We start from the raw sequence: 25179 nt of genomic DNA on the forward strand, positions 1-25179 counted from the left end.
TATTAAAAAATATAAAAAAGCACAAATACAAAAAGAATGGAGGCAGATCCAGACAGAAATGTAAGAAGGGTCATAGGTCTTAATCCACCAGCTCCTCCACAGGCTCCTCTTAGCAGTCTTGAGTCCACCAAGGCAAGCCAAAGCCTCAAGGCCACCTCAAAGCCATCCACTCAGATGGAAGGGAATGAGAAATGGAAAAACCAAGTAAACTCTCTTGCCCCACTACAATCAAAGGTTGGGAAGTAACTTAACCCTGGCATTTTTATCCAGTCCTTAAGGATGGGAGTAGAGTGAGCTCTTAGAAAAAGATACTGAGACGGTCTCTAGCTATGAACATATCCTTCCTACCTCAGTAGTTCCCTACCTTATTGCCAAAGGTATGCTTCGTTCTCCAGCTTTCAGAGGTTTCCGTATCCCAAAGGAACACATGCAGCCTTCCTGCAAGGTCCACCAAAATGTCTCTTGGTTTGCTTTCCAGAATCATTCAGAAATATCTGAAAGACAGAGTGGGTGAATCTTTTTAAACTCAAACCTGAAGGCATTACTTTCTCCCTGGCAAGGTTACGTCACAATTCAAGGTGCTGCTGGTGGATACACCTATAGCTGCCCTCACCTCTATAGCAGTGATTCCCACAGATTATGAAGGTGGACCTAGAGATCCCTGTAATAAGAGTGTGGAGGCCTCACCTTATTCAGGGGGATTGAGGTGCCAGTTGGAGTCTTTCAGACCTTGGTCACAAATTCATTTTTTGTCAGGGCTGTCTGTTTGGGCAGAGGTGCTGGCTGACTCCGACTTAACCTCTAAACCCATCAAAGATTTCTTGAAGAGGGTCTCCGGTCATGTCACGAGTCAATGGTGGCTGCTCCTCGCTGCCCTCTGGAGGCAGCGAAGGGAAGGTTCAGGAAGGGGAAAGCCAGGATTTATGAGGCAAAAATCCTGGCAGTGTTCCCCAGTGGGTTCTGAGGAGCTCACTGAATCCCGCTCTGCCGCACAAGCCTGTGTTTGCCAACTTGAAATGCACAGCGGGTACGACCTGGGAGTGTGTCCCTGCCATGGAGGAGCCTCCATCTCCGGCATAATTTGTGGTTGGTTCCTCCTTAATTTGGACAATTGGCTTTAATCAAGACACACTCCTGGACCAACATATGCTAATGCTAATGCTGCAACCAGTCAGCTGCCTAAAGGACTGGGCTTGGTTCTTTGAAGGTATCTGAATGTTTTCTTTGAAGCTTGAGAACAGCCAGGAAAGGAAGGGGGAGGACAAGGTGCTTTGTGTTTTCTTGTGGTTTTCAAATGGTCTCCTTTCTTCTTGTCCTCCCCTGCAAAATGAAAGAGACATGTGTAGCCGCTGCTGTGCTATTCTGTTTGTTACTTCAGAAAAGAGGGGGGAAGGCTATTGATTTATGTTCAGCAAAGAATTTAACAAGGTTTTACTAAGATCCCCCCCCCCCAAACCGAGGCTGAATGGACTTAAAATTATTCCTGGACTGAACTAGGAGTGCTGATGGAGTAATGCAGTTGGGAATGAACTGCTGCCGAACAGATGTGGTAAAGAGGCTGAGAGAATTTGAGAGAAGATCTTGCTTTCAATTGTGTGCCCAGGAAGGACTCCAGAGTGGAATTTTAATGGCGCAGTTTGGATATACACTCTGTGAGTTATTTATGGCTGCAGCTCTATCAGTAATCTGTAAACAGTGGAAGAAATGGAATGTGACCTTGTACCATCCAGATAAACACTGCAAATGGAAGTCTCATGGGAGTGGCAAGACTATAGATCAGTTTTCAAATAGGTTTTAGGATTTAAACAGTAAAGGCTTAGGCAAGGGCTTCAGTACCAGCTACATTAAGCAGCAACATTCAGCCCTGGCAAGCATTCTAGGTTATAAGGAGAAGGGCTCCATCGCTTTGTCCGGCTTGTGAAATGGTTCCTTAACCATCACTTCAGTTCATAGATTTCCTTTTTGGAATTTCAGCTGGGTCTTCATCATTCTCCTGGGCCTACCATTTATGTCATGACCCTAAATGCTCACTGACAGTGCTTGTGCATAAGACAGTATTCCGGGGAGCCATTCTGCCAGCTTGGAGAGTACAGATCTTATTGGGAAACTCCCAGCTGTGCTTTCTTCATACAAAGTAGGCTCTAGGCCCCATTCCTTTTTTATTCCAAAATTGACACACTTTTCCATGTGTCACAGGAAATATCCCTACTTTGGCTATGCCCTAAGTCAGTGCACCCTAAGGAACAAGACTGGCACAAGCTGGATATGACTAAGACGCTTCACATCTATTTAGATAGGATGACATACCCTTGGAAAACAAGAGTCCCTATTCATTTCCTTCTTGAACAGATGTTTGGGTACCAGAGTCTCTAAAGCAACCATCTATTGGTGGATGACATGATCTATTGTCTTGGCCAGTCAGAGCTTGGTCAAGAGGCTACTGGTGGGTACTGCAGCCCACTCTCTAAGTGTGGCAGCTGCTTTGGCAGCTTTCAAGGTAGTTTTCCTGATGAGGACATTTAGGCCTTGGTCCACACATTTGCAAAGGTTTATATAATTTATTCTGTTTGCTCAGCAGATTCTGCTTTCAGCATTAAAAAAATGTGAAGGATTGTAAAGTAATAACTTCTGGTTTTCAGAAGTCCATGTATACTGTTACCAACTTGGTATCAAGTTGACTGCAGTATCATCAGCTTAGTGAACTATTTAAATTAGGTAAGAGGAATGGTTTTTCGACTCAAACATCGCAATTAGAAAGAAACCTGTTAGATAATAATAATAATAATAATAATAATAATAATAATAATAATAATAATATCATTGTCTAAACTGTATAAGATGCTGTTAGAATGGCAAACAAAAGATGAACAGGTGAAATCATCAATGATACACCGAGGAATATATATTGGTCATAATATTGAAATGACAGAGTGGGAGCGACTGTGGAATGTTGATATGAAATTTACTGCATGTTATGGGATAAAAGAAAATTAAATGACAATGATGTATAGATGGTATCTGACGCCCAGTAAATTAGCAAAAATGTATAAGTCAGAATCAGATACCTGTTGGAAGTGTAAGGAGAAAGAGGATACCCTTTTCATATGTAGTGGTCTTGCAAGGTAGCAAAAGCATAATGGAAAATGATATATCATGAGTTGGAAAAAATGCTGAAGATAACGTTTGTAAAAAAAACAAAACACCCAGCTTTTCTTTTAGGAATAATAGGTTTAGATGTACACAAAGAACAAAGCAAACTTATCTAGGTATGCTTCCATGGCTGCCCGAACATTGTATGCCCAGTGATGGAAAGAAGAATCGGTTCCAGCTAAGGAAGTTTGGCAACAAAAACTGATGGAGTGTGCAGAAATGGCGAAATTTACCGGAAGGTTAAGAAATCAAGAAGAGTGAGGTTTTGATATAGAATGGGGAAAATTTATTGATTATCTGAAGAACTATTGTAAACAACTTAAATCACTAACATAAAAGCGTGCAGTGAGAATAACTGAAATACAACATAAATGATGACTAGTAGATAGATATTAACTGGAAATGTGGTGGGAAATATTTAACATAAGTAACCGCAGAAAGGGGGGGGGTGTCAATGATTGGATGTTTCAGTTGGATCTGTAAATTCAGATGTGTGATTATATTGTAAAATGTGAAGATGAAAAACAAAATATTAAAAAACCAGAATGTATACTGCTGTGATGTAACCCTGTGTTGTTGAGAGTCCTCTGGGATCCACATGAGGAAATAGAATTTCCCATATAGTGAATTTCTGTTTTCTGAGACTCCCAGGAGTTGGAATGGGCTACAAGGATCATCTAGTCGAACCCCCTGCAATTCAGGAATCTTTTGTCCAGTGTGGGGCTCGAACCTTCTTTCCTTCTGAGACTAACCAGTTACAGGAGGAGCTGGTGGCTTTTGCTGTACATGTGATTTAATTACTCAACCCTGATTCTTTTGGTTAGCTGTGGACCCTGCATGTCTGCTCTCGGAGGAGGCGCCATCCCAATGTTGTTGAGTTCCCTCCAGGTGTCACAGAAATAAATCATAAGAAAATGTATGTGTTTGTAGGTATATTAGTAGAATAAGCAGCAGGATAGCAAAACAGGTATCAACTTAAAATGTTTTTTGGCATGCTAGCATCTGTAATGAATTATTTCATTGTTAGAAACCTACATAGAAATAAATACTTCAGAGAGCAGAAGATGGAGTCAACTTTCTCTTTTACCTCTAGGAGCAGCTTCCGGATTTGTATAACCATTTCTTGAAACAGAACTTGGAAGCTCACATGTATGCATCCCAGTGGTTTCTCACCCTCTTCACTGCCAAGTTCCCACTCTGCATGGTCTTCCACATAATTGATTTACTCCTTTGTGAGGTAAAATAAAACCACCTTCAATCTGAAGAGTCTTGCTTTGCATGAAATGAATTGCCACTTTTCTTGAGCTTACTTTTGTTATTGAATCTGAAGGAAGACTACTTGTATTAAATGAGAATATTATATGGGAATGCTCTTACACTTACCGTATTTTTCGCTCTGTAAGACGCACCCGACCATAAGACGCACCTAGTTTTTAGAGTGGGAAAACAAGAAATAAGAAAGCAACGCAAAGCCTCTTGAGCGAAGAGGGAGGAGCACTCCCTCTGCGGTCAAGAGGCTTTGTGTGGCTATCCCTGAAGCCAGAAGAGTAAGAGGGATCCCTCTTGCTCTTCTGGCTTCAGTGATAGCTGCGCAGCCTGCATTCGCTCCATAAGACGCACACACATTTCCCCTTACTTTTTAGGAGGGGAAAAGTGCGTCTTACAGAGCGAAAAATACAGCACTCTGTTGTCTTAGAATAATGTGGGTTACTCTGCCATCTGTAGTGCAATGGCTCCTGCTAGTGCAACAGGGTTTTCTCCCCTCTCCTCTCATATAACCCCCCCCCCCAAATTGGCTTTAGGGAGGTTGGGAGATACCCTACAACAGTACACGTCGGGAAAGAAAGCGGTGGATTGTTCCATTCAGCAAGGTGCTATGTATAACCTCTTCCCAAAGTTGCCTTAAAAAAAAAAAAAGAACTGGAATGATTGTGGGATAATTTTTCTGACTTTATGCCCTTTCTCTGCTATAAGATTTATTTGAATAATTGAGGCTACTTGTTAAAGGAGAAATCTGCTTTCTAAAAACGTGGTTTCGGCTGCTTCAAAGTGCCACCCCCATACACACTATGAAGTTTAAATCAGTTTGCCTCATACACTTTAGTTTACCTTTCAACGTTCAGACTGGAAAGAGTCATAGACCTTATACAGAAATAAGAGCAGAGCACTGCTAATACGATTTGCAGGTCCCAGAGACATAAATGAACAAATGAGTAGGCCTGGGTGATGTATCAATACATTGCTCAGGACTGGTATGAGGGGCAGACTGTGATGGGGGCTTCACCCGGGTATATTGCAGGTAAAACAGATACTGCTCCTGAGTCCTCTGCTACCAGCTTCAGGCCGCTAGTAGCAGAGGGACTCAGGAGCAGCGGTGGTTTCACCCATGTTACACAGCTGGGTGAAGCTGTCATCGCTCTGGTCTTCATACTGGCTAGGGCCAAAGCAGCTTGTTGTTTCGACATTGTGGTGTATCACCAGGCTGCGGTGTTTGGTTGCTGTGGTGATATGTAACGTTGGTGTGGTGAAAACCTGACATTGCCCAGCGCTACAAATGAACCTAGTATGTAGAAGAACTGGCATTGTACCCTTTCCTCAAAATCTAATGTCTAAAGGGCATTTGTGTCTGATTTGTGTATATGGCCTAAAGCAGCAGCACAAAATATATTAATTAAACGAAAGTGACAAACAGAAATCTAAGGAGCTTTAACAAAGAGACCTAAATAGTTACGAGGATACCAACCCATTCTGCAGTTTTTCAAAATGTACAAAGTTGTTTTGGGGGAGTGGGGTTTGGCCACGTTACATGTTTGTAACAGCTCAGAGAAATACTGCTTGGGCATTGATTGAGGTGTGTTTTACTAATTTGTATAGTCCAGCAGACTATGACTAAGGCTTCCACGTGGGTAGGAGGAGGGAATGTGTGCTCCCACAGCGACAGTGCTGATCAGCAAACCATTATTTGGTTTTATGTTTGAATTGAGCCATTATCATTCATCATCTTGTACTGCAGGGGTTGGCAACCTAAGGCCCATGGGCCACAAGTGACCCACGGGGTCGTTTAACCAGCCCACGAGCTGCCCCTGAACCAAGCCGCGTGCTTGGTGAGTCCCCGCGTGCTGCTCTAAACCGACGCAGTGTGGTGCGGGGACTCGCTTCCACAGTGCCGGAAATCACATCTGTGCATGTGCAGACGCTGGAAATCGCTTCTGTGCAGACGCCGGCATTGGAAAAATGCGTGCGTTCTGGCTCACAGAGGGATCTCCGCTGGAGTGAACCGGCCCAGGCGAGGTAAACCTCACCGACCCCTGTTGTACTGTATGTAAAGACCTGTGACACATTATGTTCAGGATATGTAAAGTAACTGCTGCTGGCTACTGGAGTTTAATTACTGTTACAATTCTGACATCTAGTGGATGAAATCTGGTTTGCTTACACTATATGATTAAAAAATATTCCTTTTGTATTTGTGACCCTGTTTAAATGAATACCACTTTAGCATGTTTAATTTTGTACCAGACTGTGGCCAGTACCATTTGTAAGTTGCTAGAGCTGGCTGCTAAATCATGAGCCTTGAGGTCACTTACATCCTCTCCCCTCTGCACTCTGCCCTTGGAATATTCTAATCACACTTAGCAGCCAATCATAGTTAGCAGTCCTGGTTCCAGGGCAAACTCTGAATTGCCACTCAGTGCAAGTTTTATGTTTCTGATCATGGGTCATATGGGGAGGAGGAGCCATGTGAGCCTAACATATGTGAGAGCTTGTGCAGAATTCTAATCTAGCATCACTTTATTTATTTATTTATGAATACTATTAATCCACCCTTCCTTGAAAATAAACACCAGATGAAGCAAAAATACTGTCCCTGAGCTGTTCTGCTTTAAACTAAAAGTGGGGATCACACAACAGAAGGATAAACAAATGACCCTATATGCAGAAAACTAGATAAGAAGAGTTATTTAGTCTAGACTTCTCCTTAATGTGTTAGTTTTGTATTCACAAATCCTTTTTTCACAGGTAAGCCACAATGACTTAGCTGTAGAGTAATGATAATAGCCTAGGAACAGTTTTGTTGCTAGGTTTGATATTTGTGTTAATTTTGCTTGGTCACAGAAGTAGTTCTTAAATATTTGTGTTTTGGGGTGTTCCTGTTTTTAAAATTTATAAACAGGATCAATACCATTTATTTCTCTTTTTCAGGGTCTGAATGTAATCTTTAATGTAGCACTGGCTCTCCTAAAGGTAAGTCATTTTTGTGTAATTCCAGGTTTTATGTCCATTCACAGCCTTACAAGTAACTCGACAAAAATTACTCACAACAACTTTACTAGCCTATCTGACCACATATGTTTGTGTTGTCATTTGTTGCTCCTTGATAGCCTCCCTGCCAATTTATAAAAGCTTCCCTGCCTTGTGATTCGGAGGTAGCTTTTATTCACCATAGCTAGGTGGCTGTTCGAAGCCTGCCCATACAGTTCATAGAAGTTTTATATCAGGCAGTCTATTTCATTACAGGGATTTGAATCAGAAGCTAGTTCTCGTATTATAGGAAACTTCAGTGTGAGCAACAATTATTTTATAAAACTATTTCTTGGCATGAAAGGTTCATGAAGGCAAATAGGTATATGAAGTATTCTGTATCGGAGAAGAGCTATAGTAATGTGGCCTTTCCCCCTACAAAAGAAGCTGCTGGCCTGACTGAAATTGATAAGGTGCCCCTTGCAACTCTTGGAAGTCTCTTAGCAGACAAGCATTGCTGTTCATACTGGGGAGGTCGAAAGGAAGTAGTAGCAATTGTAGAGCAAAGTGAGATCTCCGTTGCTATGTCCTTGGTTGTGGGCCTTTGCTGGCACTTTTTGGGAACAAGCACTATATTATATGCATTTTCCCCCTAGGTGACTATATGTTTGTTATAGGGATGAGAGCTGTTGCATCTAGCTGGGCACTAGATAGAATGAAATACTATATTGAATGAAGCAGATGTATGGAATAAGTGTATCAGTGTCCTGCTTGCAGTTTACTCTCCAGTGCCTTTTTGAAGTGGTAGTCAGCACAAAGAGACTGAGATATAAGCAGAGTGCCATGTGCCATGACAAAGGTGCTTTGAGAAAATGAACATTTGTTTCACTGTGAATGAAACAAGATCCTTATAGGGGATATTCCTGATAGGGGTGACATTTCCTCCTGGAGGTTCAGGTAGGGTACTTCACGAGGGGAGGAGTCATCCCTCTCACCGGACTAACTGGCAGGGCAGACAATTCTTCAACCCTTAAATGATCCTTGAAAAGAGACCTCCTGAAAAATAACTGAAAACATCACTCCAGGAAACTAGCAAGGAAGGGTTGGTGTGTGTGTGTGTGTGTGTGTGTGTGTGTGTGTGTGTGTGCGTGCGCAGGGAGCACAGACAGAACAAGAATAGCAGATGCCCCCTGCCCTCACTTTAGCAGACAAAAAGCTCAGTTTACAGGTAACTCTCTAAGTTGGGGAAAGGAAGCTCTAACCATATGTGAGGTGGTGGCCAGAATGTCCTCCATCGGGGTCTTCAAACATAAATTCTACATCCACAGTATTTCCCTGATCTACTAAACTTGTGATTCGTCTGGCATGACTTGTTTTTGAGAAACCCATTCTGAGTCTTGGTAATCACAGCATTGTTTCCTAAGTGCTCACAGACTGTTTATGTGTTCTAGGGCCTTCTCTGGTATCAATGTCAAGCTCACTGGTCAGTAGTTACCTGGGCCTTCTCTCTCTCCCCCCCCCCCCTTGAATATGGAGCCAACATTTGCCTGCCTCCAGTCCACAGGGACCTTATCTGTTCTCCAAGAATTCTCAAAGATTATAGACAGAGACTCTGAGATTTCATCAGCAGGCTCCTTTAGTACCCTTAGGTGCAGTTCACCAGGCCCTGGAGATTTGAATTCATTTGAAGTAGTTAGGTGCTCCCTTACTGCCTCTTTTCCTATCTTGGGCTGCAGCTCCCTCCTTATCACAAGATTGGGCATTGCTTTCCTGTTGGGTGACAACAGGCAGAGTAAGTGTTGAGCAGTTCTGTCGTCTCTCTGTTACCCAATCACATTTCTCCATCTTCTCCATGCAAGGGACTTACCACTTGCTTGTTCTTCCTCTTGTTTCAACATAGCTGAAGAAACCTTTCAAAATTATTTTTAACCTCCCTTGCAAGCCTGAGTTCATTCTGACTGGAAGCTCTTGAACTTACTGTCACATGAAGTTTGGACCTTAGGTCTTCTCTAAGGAGCAGCTCTCAAGTATTAAAATGAAGACTTGAGTGATTCTGATGTTTGGTTATAAATGACAATGCAGCATAATGTTGCAACGAAACAAAAAGTTTTTAAGAGGTTTTTATCATGCCAGTTAAGGATTACACACAGTAAGTATTTGGGGTTTGCCTAAGAAACCCGTGACACAGCTGCACATGACACACACACATTGGGAGATGCTGATGTAGATCATACTGACCTTAATGAACCAAGGCAGCTTCCTGTGTTCCTAACTGATGAAGTGAGCTCTTGGTTACTAAAGACTGTGCCACCAAATAAGTTTTTAAGGCGATAGTATATGTAAACCTTTCCTGAGATCCAGTTTTATATTTTAAGCTCGGCCATTCACCCAGGAACTCTGTACTTTGCGGAGGCTGTTTTAGAAATCAGAGCGCAAGTGTGATTCATGTACAGAGTCTTCCCACCACCATCCAAATCTGAGATTGTTATAGCTATATAGCAGATTGGTGTGGGAGGCATTTGGAAAGTGGTAAATGGAATGGGGAGTTTTCCTAACTTAACATCATGCAGCCCACCATCCCTGATCTCTGATCTCCCCCCCCCCCTCCAGCAGACTTACTAAAAATTGTTATGGGCTTGAAGAAGATGGTTCATTCTTCCTCTCCATACTTGAAGTTTCCTCTTCTTGCTAACCCCCTCCCTGCCCCCCTCTAATTGCCTCCTAGTTTGTGGGGTATAGGTTTAAATTAAATTTTTTTACCATTCTTTCTATTAGTGAACTTGGGTGGTTGAGTTCAGTTTGTAATTGAAATAGGATGTTAGCACAGGGTGATGATGGCCCAAGAGTGGGCATTCTCTTGTCTGCATTATTGAGCCTTACCAACTGAAACTCGTCCAACACAACAGGTTTAGACTGTGCTCTGGACACCCCTTGAGATTCATCAGCTGTAACAGCAGAGGCAAGGTCCCGATGGATGCAAGCAATTTTATCCTCAAAATGCTTTTCAAACAAGTAACAGTGAGCTGCTGTTATTTCTGCCACCTCCTTTGGGCCAGACTGTAATGGGCCTCTGCATTACCCAGAAAATGCATTACCCGGAAACTGCTGGATGGCACAATGAGGATGCAATGGAGGAAGCAAAGTAGTCCTTCTTTTCAGCCTTCACTGCCACTAGGTAGACTTGATGATGAGCCCTCAAGTGTTCCAATTGCATTCAACCGGATTTTTCCTCCACTTGTGTTCCAGTATACCAGGGAGCCAAATGGGCTTCATAAAGTGAAAAAGGGCACACAGGAGTGATCGTGTCACTGGCCCAAGTCATTCAGTGGTTCCAGAGGGTCAGCCAGAGTTTCAACAGGAGCACCAGAGCTGTCTGGAAGCCCACTGAATCTTATCAGTCTCTGTGGGCAGACCATCCTAATAGGTCCCCTGCCTCTCCAGAGGGGAAAAGGTGCTGAAAGCCTAAAGGTCATCAAGAAGTGATCTCACCATGATAAGGGACTGATGTCAATATCCCTCAGATCACCCTCTTCCTGCCCAGTTGAGAAAATAAGGTCCAGAGTGTGGCTTGCCACGTGTATTGCGCCGTTGACATGTTGGGACAGCCCCATGGTCATCATGGCAGCCATGAAGTCCTGAGCCACCCCAGAGCCAGCATGGATGTTGAAGCCCCCCAGAACCAACAGTCTGGGAGTCTTCAGCACTGCCTCCAGCTTAGGCAGGGAGACTGCTGGGCAGCAAAGGCAGGTGGTAAACCAGCAGAATCCCTAATCTGTCCTGATTGCTCAACGCCAGGAACACACACACTAGATTCCCTCCCGCCCCAGACTGGACAGGGAGAGAGAGAGAGAATAGACCACTGCAACTCTCCCTACCTGACCCTCAAGTCTTGCCTGATGCTGCACTGAGTACCGAGGTGGGCACATCTGGGTGAGACCAACTCCACCCTGCTCATCCACCCAGGTCTCACTGATGCAGGCCAGATCGACATTCTCATCCGTAATCACGTCATGGATGAGAGGATCTTTATTCACAGTGGTTTTAAACTGTTTTTAACATTGTGTTTTAATAGTTGCAGCCTGGCCTTCAATCTTAGGGTGAAGGGCGGGTTATTATTTTAATGAAGTTTCAGGGTCAACAAGAAATAGAATGGCATCTTAATCACATAGGGCAAGTTTATGTTCAGAGTCTTTACATTTTAATCCTTTAAGTCTGGGGTTTTGCTGAACAGTAAGCTAGGGGAGAGAACAGACCTGCCTGCTGCCTTGATATAAGTAGAATTGTTGTGATTTTATCCTATTAGCAATGGCATGAAGCTTAGGAATGGAATCAAGAATTATACGGTCAAGTTAGACAGAACTATAGTGAAAAATTCATTTACAATAATCAGCAAATTCACAACACTGTTTTCTGAAGAGTTGTTGCATGTAGGTGTTTGTGGTTATCTGATCTTGTGCTATACCCATACTGCTTTTTGTAATCACTCTTTGATAAGATAATTTCTGCTCCATTCCAGAAAATCACCAGTCTTCATCTATGTTTGTCTTCGGCAATATGCTGGATTTAATATACTTTAACTAAATAATTTCTCCTTGTTGATAAACCTTTGTTTTAGGTGTTCATCTTTAGTCACATGATGGTGGTGTATCTTTCCCCCCAAAATTGGGGCAGGGCTGGTTGGAGGGGTCGTTTTTTTAAATTAAAAATGTCCACTCACCACCCAGAATATAAGTCAAACCAGTTTCATATGCAGAATCCAGCATTCCCCTTATTGAGGTGAATTCTTGGTAAATTATGGTACACATGGTCATGGTGACTGTGTGTGTCTGTGTGTCTGGGTCATGGCTAATATAAGCAAATCAAGCAGAATCTTTGTTTAGGAAACAGAGACATCTGATTTTATCCCAGCCACATTGAAATCTGTGACATGACAATATGGGCATGTAATATGTGGCTCATGGGTTATCGACAGGCCATAGGTTTTTTAATGTGAAATACAGATGTTGTTAAAAACAAGGTGACTACAAATATAATGTCTTTATAGACAACAGATTACAATGAAGAAAAGAAAATGAAATCTAAATAATCTGGCACTTTAAATTTGTTAGATTAGATTTACATCTGAATGTTTAGCAATTTCAGAAAAAAAATCAGTATTGTGAAACGTGGGTTAAATGTCCCGTATGCTAATAATATTTGCATATACAATGAAACTATCCTTTGAAGTTAAGTACTCAACAGTTTTGCTACATCACATTTTCCAATCAGTATTGCTCCTTTTACCCAGTATGTTTATTTTATGTTTTTAGAGCAGTTCTCTATTTCCCCGCCCACAGCTGCTCTGAAGCTTTTCCACCATGGAAGCTGTAACTTAGTGCTGTACAGAGAATAGGAATACAGCCTATGCCATTTCAGTCTGTGCATCAGTAGCGCCCAGCTGTTTTGTTCTTCCATTGGTCTTGCATTCGTACAGCAATCTGGGCGGGACTGATGGGTCTCCCCTCCCTTCCTCTCCCTCCGCTTTGGTATGCCTAGGCAGGATCGAATCTTTATTTGAAAGCAGATATTTATTGAGGCCAGTATTTTGGGTGGCTATCAGTCTGACTTCTTCCAAGCAAGAGACACTGAGACTACAATGTGTCTGCAGGCTTGGGTAGCTGTCAGACTAATGTAGACGGAAGGTGGATTGGGAGGGGAGCTCATCTGTCCAAGAGCTCACTATTGGCTTCTTATTACAGCATTCTCCTCTGAGACACCCTCTGCATGCTCATTCACCTACCTCCGCCTCTCCCTTCCCCCTCCTTTTCTACCCCTTCATTACTGATTCACAGTGAGAGGCGGCAGCAGCAGCTTAGACACGCTTGTCACGAATCTAGGATTGCAATGAGCTCATCCCTTTTCTCTTTGCAGCTTTACAACTGGCCTGAGCTTTTTGCTCTTGCTGCTGCTCCTGTCTGCTCTTACACACATTCACAGGCAGGCTGGGCCATTGCAGCCTTTTTTCTGCATCATTCTCTGCCATTTCCCCTGTTTTCAGACATTTTTAGATCCATCTCTTAAGTTTTTGTCTTTTTTGAATTGGCAGCTTCTTCTGTGCTTTTCAGCAAAGATGTTTTCTGTTTTTTGAGCCTGTACCTGAAAGTCCCCGGTGTAGACAGTAAATGTATTGGTCTTTCAGAGACCTAAAGCTGGCTCCGATAATAACCACTGTGTGAAATTGTGGCTTAAGGGAACAGTGCTTCTCACTCTGGATACTTGCTGTTTTTTGCTGATGGAAGAAGGGGTGCCTTGCCCAACCCCAGCTCCCAAGCTTGCACCACCCATCAGAAAGTCCCAGGATATACATGATGAAAGAAGCAAGCTTGTGAATGAGTATGCCTGTCGAGTGCTGGAACTTCTGGGAATGGGGCATCGCCTGTTTGTTCCCCGGCTTCTTGCGGTGAGATTCTGGTTTTCTAGAAATAGACGCATAGCAAATCTGCCATTCTTATTAACACTCAGCTGTCTCAAAGGATCCATTTCATGGGTGGTTGCATGAGGGTAACCCTATTTTATGCAGTGAATTTAGGACATAATGACTCTTGGTCGTCTTCCTTATAGACACCGGGCTGGGGAACTGGCTTAGATTACCTTTTGAGTCGAAAATTGCCTCCCCTCTTCTTGCCAATGTTGTCACAGTTGAATCTGATTTTCCAGTGGATTTTCTAGCACCCTCAAATGTTTAAGACTTGATATTATTATTATTATTATTATTATTATTATTATTACCACCATTATTTTTAAACCTCATCAAATTCATTGTACTAGCTGTTGGCCTTTGCAATTTGCAGATGTTATCAGCATCATTATTAGCATCAGCATGATCTATTCTGCCATATTACTAAGGTGCAAACTATCTTTTCTACATTCTTGGTAAGCAGTAATAGTGCAAATCAAATGTTTGTGTCATTGATTATGAGAATAGGGCTGGTAGGAAGAGATAAGCTGAAATTTTTGATCTGAAATTATTAAAAAATGTTCTCTTAACAATTAGAACAAATTAACTATGTCCATGTAACCTGAAGTTAAGACATACAACCTTCAGAACTGCAAATGACAGGCAAATCGTACAGGTTTGATTGATCCAAACTTATCCCTAAAATTATTTTAGTTCATCTAGATATTAATTTTTAGCACCACAGGTATTTATTCCATCAGTTTACTTTATACACTGCCCAAATGACATTAAATCATCTTCACAGTATATTAAAAAATAATCAAGCCAAAACAAAACCCATAAGCTCTTTGTTTTTGACTCTCAGTATGTATATCCAGGACTTGATGGTGTTGCAATTTTTAATTGTCTGGTTTATAATCCATCAGATGCCTAAGACTTTCAGTGGTTTCAAAATTTCCTTATTTCATGCAATAATTTATGTTACTCTGATACTGTTGCTAAATAGAAGAGCACCTCTGCTGCTTTGTCTGTCCTGAAAATGTTTAAGAATCTGTTTTGCCACAAGTCTTGTCAATATGATGTATACCAGGTTGAAAAAGGACACACATTACTAGCTACAACTTAGTCGTCTACAAAAAAAATAATGTATATGAATACAAATTCAGATCAGATACCATCACCTGTGGGTGGAACCTGGGATGTTTTGTTTACCTCAGCAGCTTCCCTCAACAAACTTCGTCAGCATTTAAAATGTGAGATTTGATGTTGTATTTCTTGGTGCAATTCAACAACCTTGTAAATCTAGGGGAAGAACCTCAATTATCTTCATAAGAATGTAAAACCAGACTGTCAGCCAGAGCCTTGTCTAGGCTAATATTCAGTTTCCAACAACGGCCACCAGGAGCCTCTAGAAGCTCACAAGCAGGGCCTTCTACAGTTGGTCCACAGTATCTCCCATTCAGGTCTATTTGAGGGATGTTGCCTCTGGACATGGTGATTCCATTGAGCTATCATAATGAAGAGCTGCAGAAAGATAAGGAAAAATTGTCCTGTATTTTTTTTAAAGCCACTTAAGCTAGCAGCCATCATTCCATCTGTGTTCTATTTTCTTATCTGAGACATCAGTAAATTTCGTTGGATTGCAACCTTTAGGCACCATCCATAATTTTGTAAACATCTGTCATATTCCACCTTGTGCATGTTTTAATCACCAACCTTTATATTTTCTCCTCACAGGGAAGGTACCCTAACATTTATCATTTTAGTTTCCTTTTTCTGGACTTTTCCCAGTTCTGTGATGCCTTTTGGAAATGGGGCAACTAGAGCTGGACACCGTATTCTAGATGCAGTCATGTCATGGGTGCATGTTATGTTGTTCTCTTTTAGCCCTTTTCCTAATAGTTCCTGTCCTCTGGTCCTATCTCCCTTTCACTCTTTCAGTCCTCTGTGTTGATGCTTTCAGTCAGCTTTCCACTGTCGTACCATCTTTCTGAAGCATTTAACCATTATTTTAGAGCCCATTAAAGCAATTGTGAATCTAGGGGTTTTGTCCCAGTCTCTATTGCTTTGCACTTGCTTATGTTGTTCTGTCATTTTGGTGTCCATTTCACAAGCCTTGAATAACATTGATTCCAGTACAGTGGGCAGGAATTGCTGGCTTATTGCTACCCCCTCCCCCATTTAGTGAGTTTCCGGTGTCTCCTGCACTCATCCTATAACTACTGAATTTCTGTGAAAGGTAATAGTTAAAGATCCTCCCCTTATCAACCATATAATTCCATCAGTAGATTTCTTGACATTCTCAAAAAAGAGATTGCATATAAAAGATTTTGTGGTGGCTCACCTGTGGCTTCCCTGATCAGCTGAAAAAAACTGTAATCTTGAAGCAATACAGTCAGATATACATGAAACCTACTATCTCAGTATCACATCTCCAGTGTTTTACATGCTCCAAAGTTTATGTTTTCCACATACAAATTATGAAGTATCATGCCAGGTACTTCTAGGACTTTTAAATGGGATTTTGGGGCTCAGTTGAAAACTTGTGCTACCCCACCACTACCAGCCAGTTCCAGGGATCCCTGTAAATGTTCAGTCTGGCAGTCCAGTCATTTAATTTAGGTTTTCTACATGGGGTGAGGAGGAGTAATTTCTCCTCCCCCCCCAATTCTATCGCCATACACTTCCCACTAAGAGAGCCACAAAGTTGGTGCTGTGCACGAAAATATATCCTGAATATTGTAGGTTTTTACCGCTATACCTGCAGCCTGATACTGTTGCTTTTTAAATACATACCAGAGATTTTCTAGTGTTCCTGATATGTATAAAAGAGAGAGGGAGAAAGAACATTCAAATATTACACACTTCAGGCTAATTTTGCTGGTGCTCAAAATAATTCCATGGATGTCTTAACTGATATAGGCCCATTCTCTCTAACATTCATAGACATTATTATTAACAACTCTATTTAAGAAAAAAAGCCAGAAAATTTAAGACATTGCAATTACAACCTGCCTGCACATCATGCTAAACCACAGGTTGGCATTATGTGACCAAACCCTGAGGAGTCTGAGTATCATGTGATTCCTACTTCTTCCTTTTTTTAAAACACCACCAACAACAACAACCATAGTTTGCTATTTAATCTGAACCAAGCAAACTATGGTTGATTGAGAAATGGGAAGCAAAGGTAAGAACCACAAGGCTGGGGAGAGAATGTACAAGTCTGAGGCAACAGGAATTATCCCATTTAATTCAATGCCTGATCACAGGCAAGGCAAAATCTAGTTGGTTATGCGTCTTTTTTGTTTGAGAGCTGCTTTCTGAGCTGAAATAGGGCAGTTAAAGTATCACTACTGTTTATGTTGCCTTTCTTTGTAATCAGAGCTGCAGTCAGCAGATTTAAGAAGGCAGTTTGGAAAGAAATAATGATTTATCATTGAAAACAAATTAGGTAGCTGTCTTCCATTACCCCCTCTGTAATTCTCTTGCCAAATTTATTTAGCAGCACACATTCATGAGGTTTGGGGATATTGGGGCTTGTTCCTTCTGTGTTCATAAAGCAACTGAGCAAGACAAGATGATCACTGTTACCCCAGCAGTGACAAATGGTTCTATCAGAAGATTCCTATTCCTTTCTCTCATAGCTGTTTGAGATACAGTGGGTTGCCTTTCTGTTTCAGTGTGTACTGTCTTAAAATGTGCTATTGCTCATGGCTTCCTACATGTTGTACTTTCCGATCTGGAATTACTTTCTGATTATCCTAGATTAATTGAAATTTGCTCTGGATACTCAGTGACATTAAAAGCTTTTGCAAATTTGGAGGCTGAGCTTTGTTTTAAATTAAGTCTTCTCAAAGCTAAGAGCCTGTATATTGTTTTTAGCACAACTAACTAATACTTAAATATTGAGAGAATGTTGTTGATTATAGCTAGTGTGTATTTCTTGGCATATGTATTATTTATTTATTTATAAGTGTTTTGCAAATTTCTATATTGACACTCACATCAATCTGTTTGCATTATCTAAAAATATGCTTTTGACTTCCCAGAAAGAGACCCCCCCCCAAATAGGGATTTGTGTTTACATCAATGCAATAGGCCATTAAATGTATTCAATAGATGATGAGTATAGACCTTAACAGAGCCTGTGTGACTGTCTTCTGTGCTTACACCACTTCTCCAATGTGTTTCATTGCAGACCTCCAAGGAGGATCTTCTGCAAGCTGATTTTGAAGGAGCTTTGAAGTTTTTTAGGGTACAGCTGCCCAAGAGGTACAGAGCTGAAGAGAACGCTAGAAGGCTTATGGAACAGGCTTGCAATGTAAAGGTAAGGGCTCTCATTTTGTCTGTAAATAAGGTAAAATTAGGCCCCTGCAGTGGAATTAGCAGTTGGATCAAAGATCCATGGCAGAGCTTTTTTTAATGATAAAACTAAACATCTTCAGGGTTGCCGTATTTCAAAAAGTAAAAACCAGGACACCCCGGAAGTTGTTGAGCTGTATTTTAGGAAACCACCGAAATTGTTGAGCTTTCTATAGACAAACCTCAAAGTTGTTGAGCTTTTTACGGTTTACGGACAAACTGGCGCCTGCCGTATGGCAGCCCTAGTCTAGGTTGAGTCATTATTTTTCTATATTCTGTATTTTTCCCACTGCTGCTGCCCCAATGAACTTTGAATAATACAGCCGGTTATAATTGAGAAATCTGGATCTATAACTTAATCGTAATTTCATTGAAAAACTTTCAGTCATACATAAGCCCATTGATAATGGCAGCTGTATAACATTGACTGCAAAGAACGGTCTGGGTATGTTTACAGATCATACCCAGGTGTTCCCTGGCGAAGGGCATTCAACAGGAGGGGTGGTTACTGGCACACTTTCTCTTTCTAACTTGTTCCATGGAGGTCAGTGTGAGGACACTCTTTCCAGAGAGTACTGATTATTATGGGAGACAACATTTAAATGGATAGATTTGTCTCATTTATTTTCTCTCATTAGTTAATTCAGATCCCCAGATAACTTGGTTGGATCAGTGGTTATATAAATGTAATAATAAAAATAAAAAGCGAAGCTGCTTCTTTGGCTGGTGGATGTGGCTGGATTGACCCCCCCCCATGCAATGGTGCTTAGTGCTTATATTTTGTTGATCTGTATACACTGTTTGTATTTGAGATTTTTATACTTTCTTGACACCATTTTGTTTCTGTGTTCACTTTTTTGATTAAGGTTATCAGCTTTCACATTTTTTTTTAATGTGATTCAAGATCAATAAGAAAGATTTAAACCATTTACCAGAAACACTGCCAGAGCTCAGGCAATTGGCAAAGTACTACAGAATACAGTGGTACCTCAGGTTACAGACGCTTCAGGTTACAGACGCTTCAGGTTACAGACTCGGCTAACCAGAAATATTACCTTGGCTTAAGAACTTCGCTTCAGGATGAGAACAGAAATTGTGCGGCAGCGGCGGCAACAGGAAGCCCCATTAGCTAAAGTGGTGCTTCAGGTTAGGAACAGTTTCAGGTTAAGAACGGACCTCCAGAATGCATTAAGTTCTTAACCTGAGGTACCACTGTAGCTGAATTTTAACATTTTACTTACCCTATCCTTAGTTCCTGCAGCCACCCCCCTGCAGCTCGGCAATCCAGGGAAAACATTGTTCCTTATGTGAATCCAATTCCTTAGAGAGATTATGTGGAAGCATAATTGTATTAGGAGAATAGATTAAGAAGCTGCTCCTCTTCCTCCACTTCAGATCATAGCCTTAGTGGCTGCATTTTGTAAAAAAACAAAACAAAAAATAATTGGTAGTTTGTCTTGAGTTGTTTGGGAAAACTGACCATGTGCCCTGTGCTGTGATTTCCCCCTTTCCAGCAAATGATGTCAGTGTCACAACTGCTTCTTCCTTCTTCTCTTGACCGATCTTATGGCAATATCATAAGTGGCAGCTATGTATCTAAAGTTCTTCCCAAATAAACAACATGTCAGATCTCACTATGCTAGCAGACTGCAGCAGGAGGCAGTGAGGAGCATGGTTTCATTCCCAGGATAAGAGATGTTTCAGGAGGCTAATTGCTCCCCACATCCATCTCCAGGAAAGATGTAAGGTCCAGTTTATACTTGAGAGTCTTGTAAGCACTGCCTTTGTGTTTTTATTTAACTTCATCTACACAAGATGGAGGTGTTGATATTTGGGGGTTCAGCAGATCTCAGAGTAGGAGGGCAACCTATTCTGTATGAGGTTGCAGTCCCCCTTGTTTCAAAAGTTCAGGAACTCTTCTGGATCTGGTGCTATTTCTGTTAATACTTTCCCCCCATCTTTTCAACGTGTCAAAATGCCATTTGGTGTCAAATACAATTTTTAGCAGGGGGGAATTGCTTGAGCCAAAATGGCACGCCTGGGAGGCTGTCATGTTATTGAGGATAAAGGAAAAGATGACTCCTCGGTGGAAGCAAAGTTGATGTTAGGACAGTTAGTGCTTGAGGATACATTTTATAACTATTTAATTCTAGTAGGTGCTAATCTGGTTTTATTACATTTGAATTGCTGAAAATAGTGACTAAATGAGCAGAGGAGGTGATTGCATTTTCAGTACTGATTAAATTATGTATTTTACCAGGTTTACCTAGGAATGTTGTCACTGTTCCTGTTGAAAAGTGGGACTTTATATTCAATAAAGTTTTTGGAATATGTTCTGACTTGTTTTCCCATTTTTGCCTTTACCACCTCAGTTTTGCATGCAATTTCTTCAGAAAAATACTAATGCTATGTTGCTTTAGCTATTCCTTGGCAAGCCTGTTGCTTAGCAACTGCCAAAATAACAAAGGGGGGCCATATCTAGCCATTTTCCTGGAGCAGCTTCTTATTTCTTCCTGTTTCTTTTGCCACCATAATTAAGCATTCACTTCATTCTTCACATGGAGATAAAATTCTGAAGCTGTGTACTTGTATTTGACATGTGTTTTGTTCTCTCTCCACTACATGCAACTCCCCATTTGTGCATGGGTTGCGTTATGGGTCATTGCACATGTCAGCAGTCACACATAAGCCTGTTCCACACCCCTCTGCCCCCTTCCGGGGCCAAATATGGCACACGTGTCTGTGGTTGTGCATCAATCAGACGACACAAAATGGTTGCCGCCTGTATTATTTTTCTCAGAAATCAAATAATCTAGTGTGGTTCAACCATCAACACCTCAGACATTGGGGGGGGGGTGCTCTCAAAAATAATTCTCATGACCAGACACTCTGGGTTGCATTTCAGTTTGCCAGGTAGAATGATTCACCCTCTCCTCCCTCTGCATGCTATTCTGAGGTTTTTGGGGCACATGAGGGAGAGGGGGGAAAGTCCTATTGCATGAATGGAAGTCCTTGTACAGGGCTTCTGCTGACTGGGCTCCTTGATGGAATCCTGCCCACAGTCACACGGTATCATACTTTCAATCTGTTCCCCAAGTACTTTGGCTGCTTCAGTTTCACATTGATCTAGTTTGCATATCACAGCAAGCCATAGTCTAAAGCAAAGTATGGCTTAATGTGAATGAGCAACATTATATGTATGCTGCTCAAATTGTGCCTGACCTGCTGTACCATTTGGTGAGGTGGGAGGAAACAAACCACAGCTCTGACTCATCATCACATATGAACCAGCCTTTGTGGTTTGCTTCTTTCCAGCCTCTTGATGTTTGCCTTCTAGCAAGCGGGCAGATCTCTCTATTGCAACCCAGGGCTAGGAGCCACCAGGCAAGGAATTGAAAAAAGGTGAATGAGCAGCTTCTGTACCCACTGCGCTCCCAAGTAAGGAGAACAAGTAGCTATTTAAGGTAGGATGGGAGAGCCCACGTGCAGTTCAGCAATATGGTCACTATGCTCAGTTGATGCTCAGTTGTGTCCTCACACAGCTTGTCTTTTTGGCAGTGGGAACCACTCTGAAAGAAAGAGCAGACACAGGCCTCCTATATATGTCCTTTTGCACCCAGAAAGTAACATCCCACAGTCATGTTACTCCAAAGTGTCTCACTAAAGCCATTGGGACTATAACAGAGTAACTGGCTTGTGAACTACAGTGGTACCTCTAGATGCGAACGGGATCCGTTCCAGAGCCCCGTTCGCATCTAGAAGCAAATGTAACCAGCAATGGCACGTCTGTGCACGCATGCGTCGCTTTTCACCGCGTCTGCGCATGCGCAAGCGTCGAAACCCGAAAGTAACACGCTCCGTTACTTCCGGGTTGCCGCGGAGCTCAACTTGAATGCCCTCATCCCGAAACACATTCAACCCAAGGTATGACTGTGTAACCATTGCTTGGCTTCTCAATGCACTTGCAGTTCCCTCAATGTATTATAAGTACCAAATTGTTCTCTGAGGAAAGGCATCATGTTGTTCTTTTTATTTTAAAAAAAACAGACCAAGGGGGAATCATGATAGAAGTTTATGAAATGATATTTTATTATGGAGAGTTTTGTTAGGGAGAAATTAGGGAGGAAATCTGTCTTTGCTATAATCCTTGAACTCAGTGTCATTTAAAGAAGCTATTTGGTAAAAGATTCAGGACACACAGTATATAACTAATTTAAGGATTTCTCTGCCACAAAACATGATGAGGCTCTAGCTTTGATGTCTTTAAAAAGGGATTAGAAAAAAAAATAATGGAAGATGTGTATAATTGGCTATAACTCATGATGACTCTCTGGAATCTTCAGGTTCATAAGTGATATGCCAATAATGACCAGTTGCATGGGAGCCACAGTGGACATTGTTGGGCGTGGCTCAGGTGGCATGAGATCTGGTCTTTAGCACTGGATCCCAGATCTCATGCCCTTTGCAATGTGAGGGCTTGAGTCCCCTTTAAAAAAAATGTGCATGCAGCTTACAAGATTTATTCCACCAGGAGGCTGGCTGCGTTGCATATACTCTCATGGGGTGGGGGTCTGATTTCCCACCTCTCCAAGTTAACCTTAGTCTCCAGGGCTCAGTGGTGGGAGGGAGTGCAGAGGAAGAAAAATAATTGGGCTCAGGAGGAGGAGGGGCCTGTGAGTGTGCATGTGCACCTGGCATGAGGTGTAGGGCTGAAGAAGTGATCAGAACACAGGAGGAGGAGTGGGATCTGAACCATGCTGCCTCCACTGCCCACAGCAACTCCTGGATGGTCTTTTGTTCTTCTCAGATGAGTCCAAGGGGGTGATGACAGAAATTTACAATGGCAGACTGGGGTGCTGAGAAACATGAGTGGAGCCTGGACTAGAGGAAGTATTTTTCATTTTCATTTGAAGCAGATTGGAGACTTCTTTGATCGGAAATACTGATTTGGAAAGTTCCCAATTCCATTCCAGCATTTCCCCCCTTCCACTTCCAGGGCAGCTCCCCTGCCTGCTCCCTCTTATATTAATCCAGTTGGGAATGCTAGGAATTGGCATGAGAAATCGCTTTGGATATGGGAAAGTATGGAGTGATGAAAGGGAGAGGGAATGTGTTTAGTTTTCTAAACTAAAATCTGAATTGAAGACAGAACAATATTGATTCACAAAAGGGGCTTCTGCTAGCCAGGTGGCATTTCTGGCTTCCCCACCCCTCTCTGTGTCTTAAATGGGGAATTAACCTTGTTGGTGTGTAAAGGAGAAGTTTGGAAAGGAGGATCCTTGCAATTTTTACTTTGGTGGACTAAAACTCCCATTTCATCTAATGGCTTAAATACAGAGCTTGCGGAATAAAGTGTGTGTGTGTGTGTTTCTGTTTAAACCAGAGCCTGGAAAAGGTAATCTTCACTTTGTGCCAGTGTCCCCACTTTTGCCAGATTGCCTTGTATGGCAGACAGGTAGACCTGCACAGGTGATCTTGTGTGTTGAAGTTAATGTTATATGTTGCTACAAACTCTTAAATGGCTTTTCTTTGTTTCTGAGCAAGCAAGAATGTTTTGTGGCATGTTAAGGAGTAACAAATTGTATAATGGATAGGCATTGGTGAGATGCATACAGCACGGAGTGGCAATTGTGTCATTAACATTGGCTGTTGTCCAGAGCAGTTCACAACAAGCCTAGAAACACCTACTTTAGCTTTGGTTTCCATCTTAATTACTAATGAGTGATATAGTTGCTCATTTGTTGGACTTGGGTTCTTTATTTGAATGACATTCTCTCAGGGACTGCAGTTAATACTTAAAGTGTTATACTTAATGACATCATTGGGGCTTCCCTGCAACATCACTGGGGGCTGCCCCCAGGGTCTCAGTTTGGGGCAGTGAAATCTCAGGTAAGAAAATTTGGTCTGAGGTTGGACTGCCAGATCAGGATGTTCCTGACCTGGCAGTCCTACCTCAGACCAAATTTTTCCTGAACAAATAGGCCTTTTTTTAGTAAAGCAAGCAGCTTGAGAAAATGATTTTAGAGATAAATAATGCTACAGTTACTCATAAGTAACAAATTTAAAATGGAGAGAAACACATATGACTATGGCTCTTCTAAACTGTTACCCTAATGAAGTCAACACGTTATCCATTTTTACCCTCTGTTCAGATTTTGAGTGTCTTCGCAGTCATCTCTTGGCTTCTGCTGCTAAAGTGCTCTGTGACCAGTGTTTCAGCTTCAGATCCAGCTCTACAAGTTTCAAACCCCACAGCCCTTATCCTTTTCAATTCTGCAACCATCTACCCTATTTTCCAACCTGGGTTATACACTATATTTTCACTCGCCGACCTTTTAGCCAGTTGAAAGGAGAGTAGATTTCTCGCTAAGTTTCCATTTCCCTTTAATTGTCTGATTGGTACACTTAGAACAGGATTCTGAACTAGCTGGACCAGTGGCCTGATCTCGCAGGGCCCTCTTCTTTAGTTTTACCTCAACACAAAATGCCTTGTTAACAGTGAGTTAAAATCTTACAGTCTAGTGTAGAGTGTGTGCATATGTGTGCATGAAAATTTATAACTAGTGTTTCTGTTTAGAACCATAACTGCAATCTAGAATAAAGGGTATAAAACCACTTCCGTCGTTACTTCTGCTGTAGCATCATTGTGAAATGTTAAAGCAGTAGCCGTTGGATTAGTCACTGTGGTCTCAGTAAACTATTCCGCAGAAATGGTTTGAAATTTCTAAAAGGATCTTTGCAGATGGGTTGTCTGCACTTGGAATCAAATGTGGCTTTCCTGGAAAATGGACAAATTTACAAAGAATAAGTCCTCTATTTCCAGTTTGTTAAAATGTTGCATGAGAGAATTTCAGAGACTACCTCCCAAGTATGCTTGGAGGTTTCTCTTTACCTTCCCTGCCAAGCAGCTCATTAAGCATAGAGGGAAGCAGAGAGTGAAGTGACTCCTGTCTCCTGATTTGTCTTCTAGGAAGCCAGGGTAGCAA

At 41.8% G+C, this 25179-nt stretch overlaps 1 protein-coding gene across 4 annotated transcripts in view; it reads left to right on the top strand.

The window, feature by feature from the left end:
* Nucleotides 1-25179, top strand: part of RABGAP1L (RAB GTPase activating protein 1 like) — a 146452-nt gene that overhangs the window by 85755 nt on the left and 35518 nt on the right. For 3 of the 4 annotated variants that reach the window (XM_083621572.1, XM_083621573.1, XM_083621574.1), the window contains 3 exons: nt 4244-4387; nt 7354-7395; nt 18030-18158. In XM_083621572.1, the coding sequence (XP_083477698.1) occupies nt 4244-4387; nt 7354-7395; nt 18030-18158 (315 nt within the window). Of the gene's footprint in view, nt 1-4243; nt 4388-7353; nt 7396-13266; nt 13832-18029; nt 18159-25179 lie in introns of those variants that run through there. The other variant, XM_083621575.1, reaches the window with a different exon arrangement.

Source organism: Podarcis filfolensis, assembly GCF_964270895.1.
Source record: "Podarcis filfolensis genome assembly, chromosome: 6".
Classification (NCBI taxonomy): Eukaryota; Metazoa; Chordata; class Lepidosauria; order Squamata; family Lacertidae; genus Podarcis; species Podarcis filfolensis.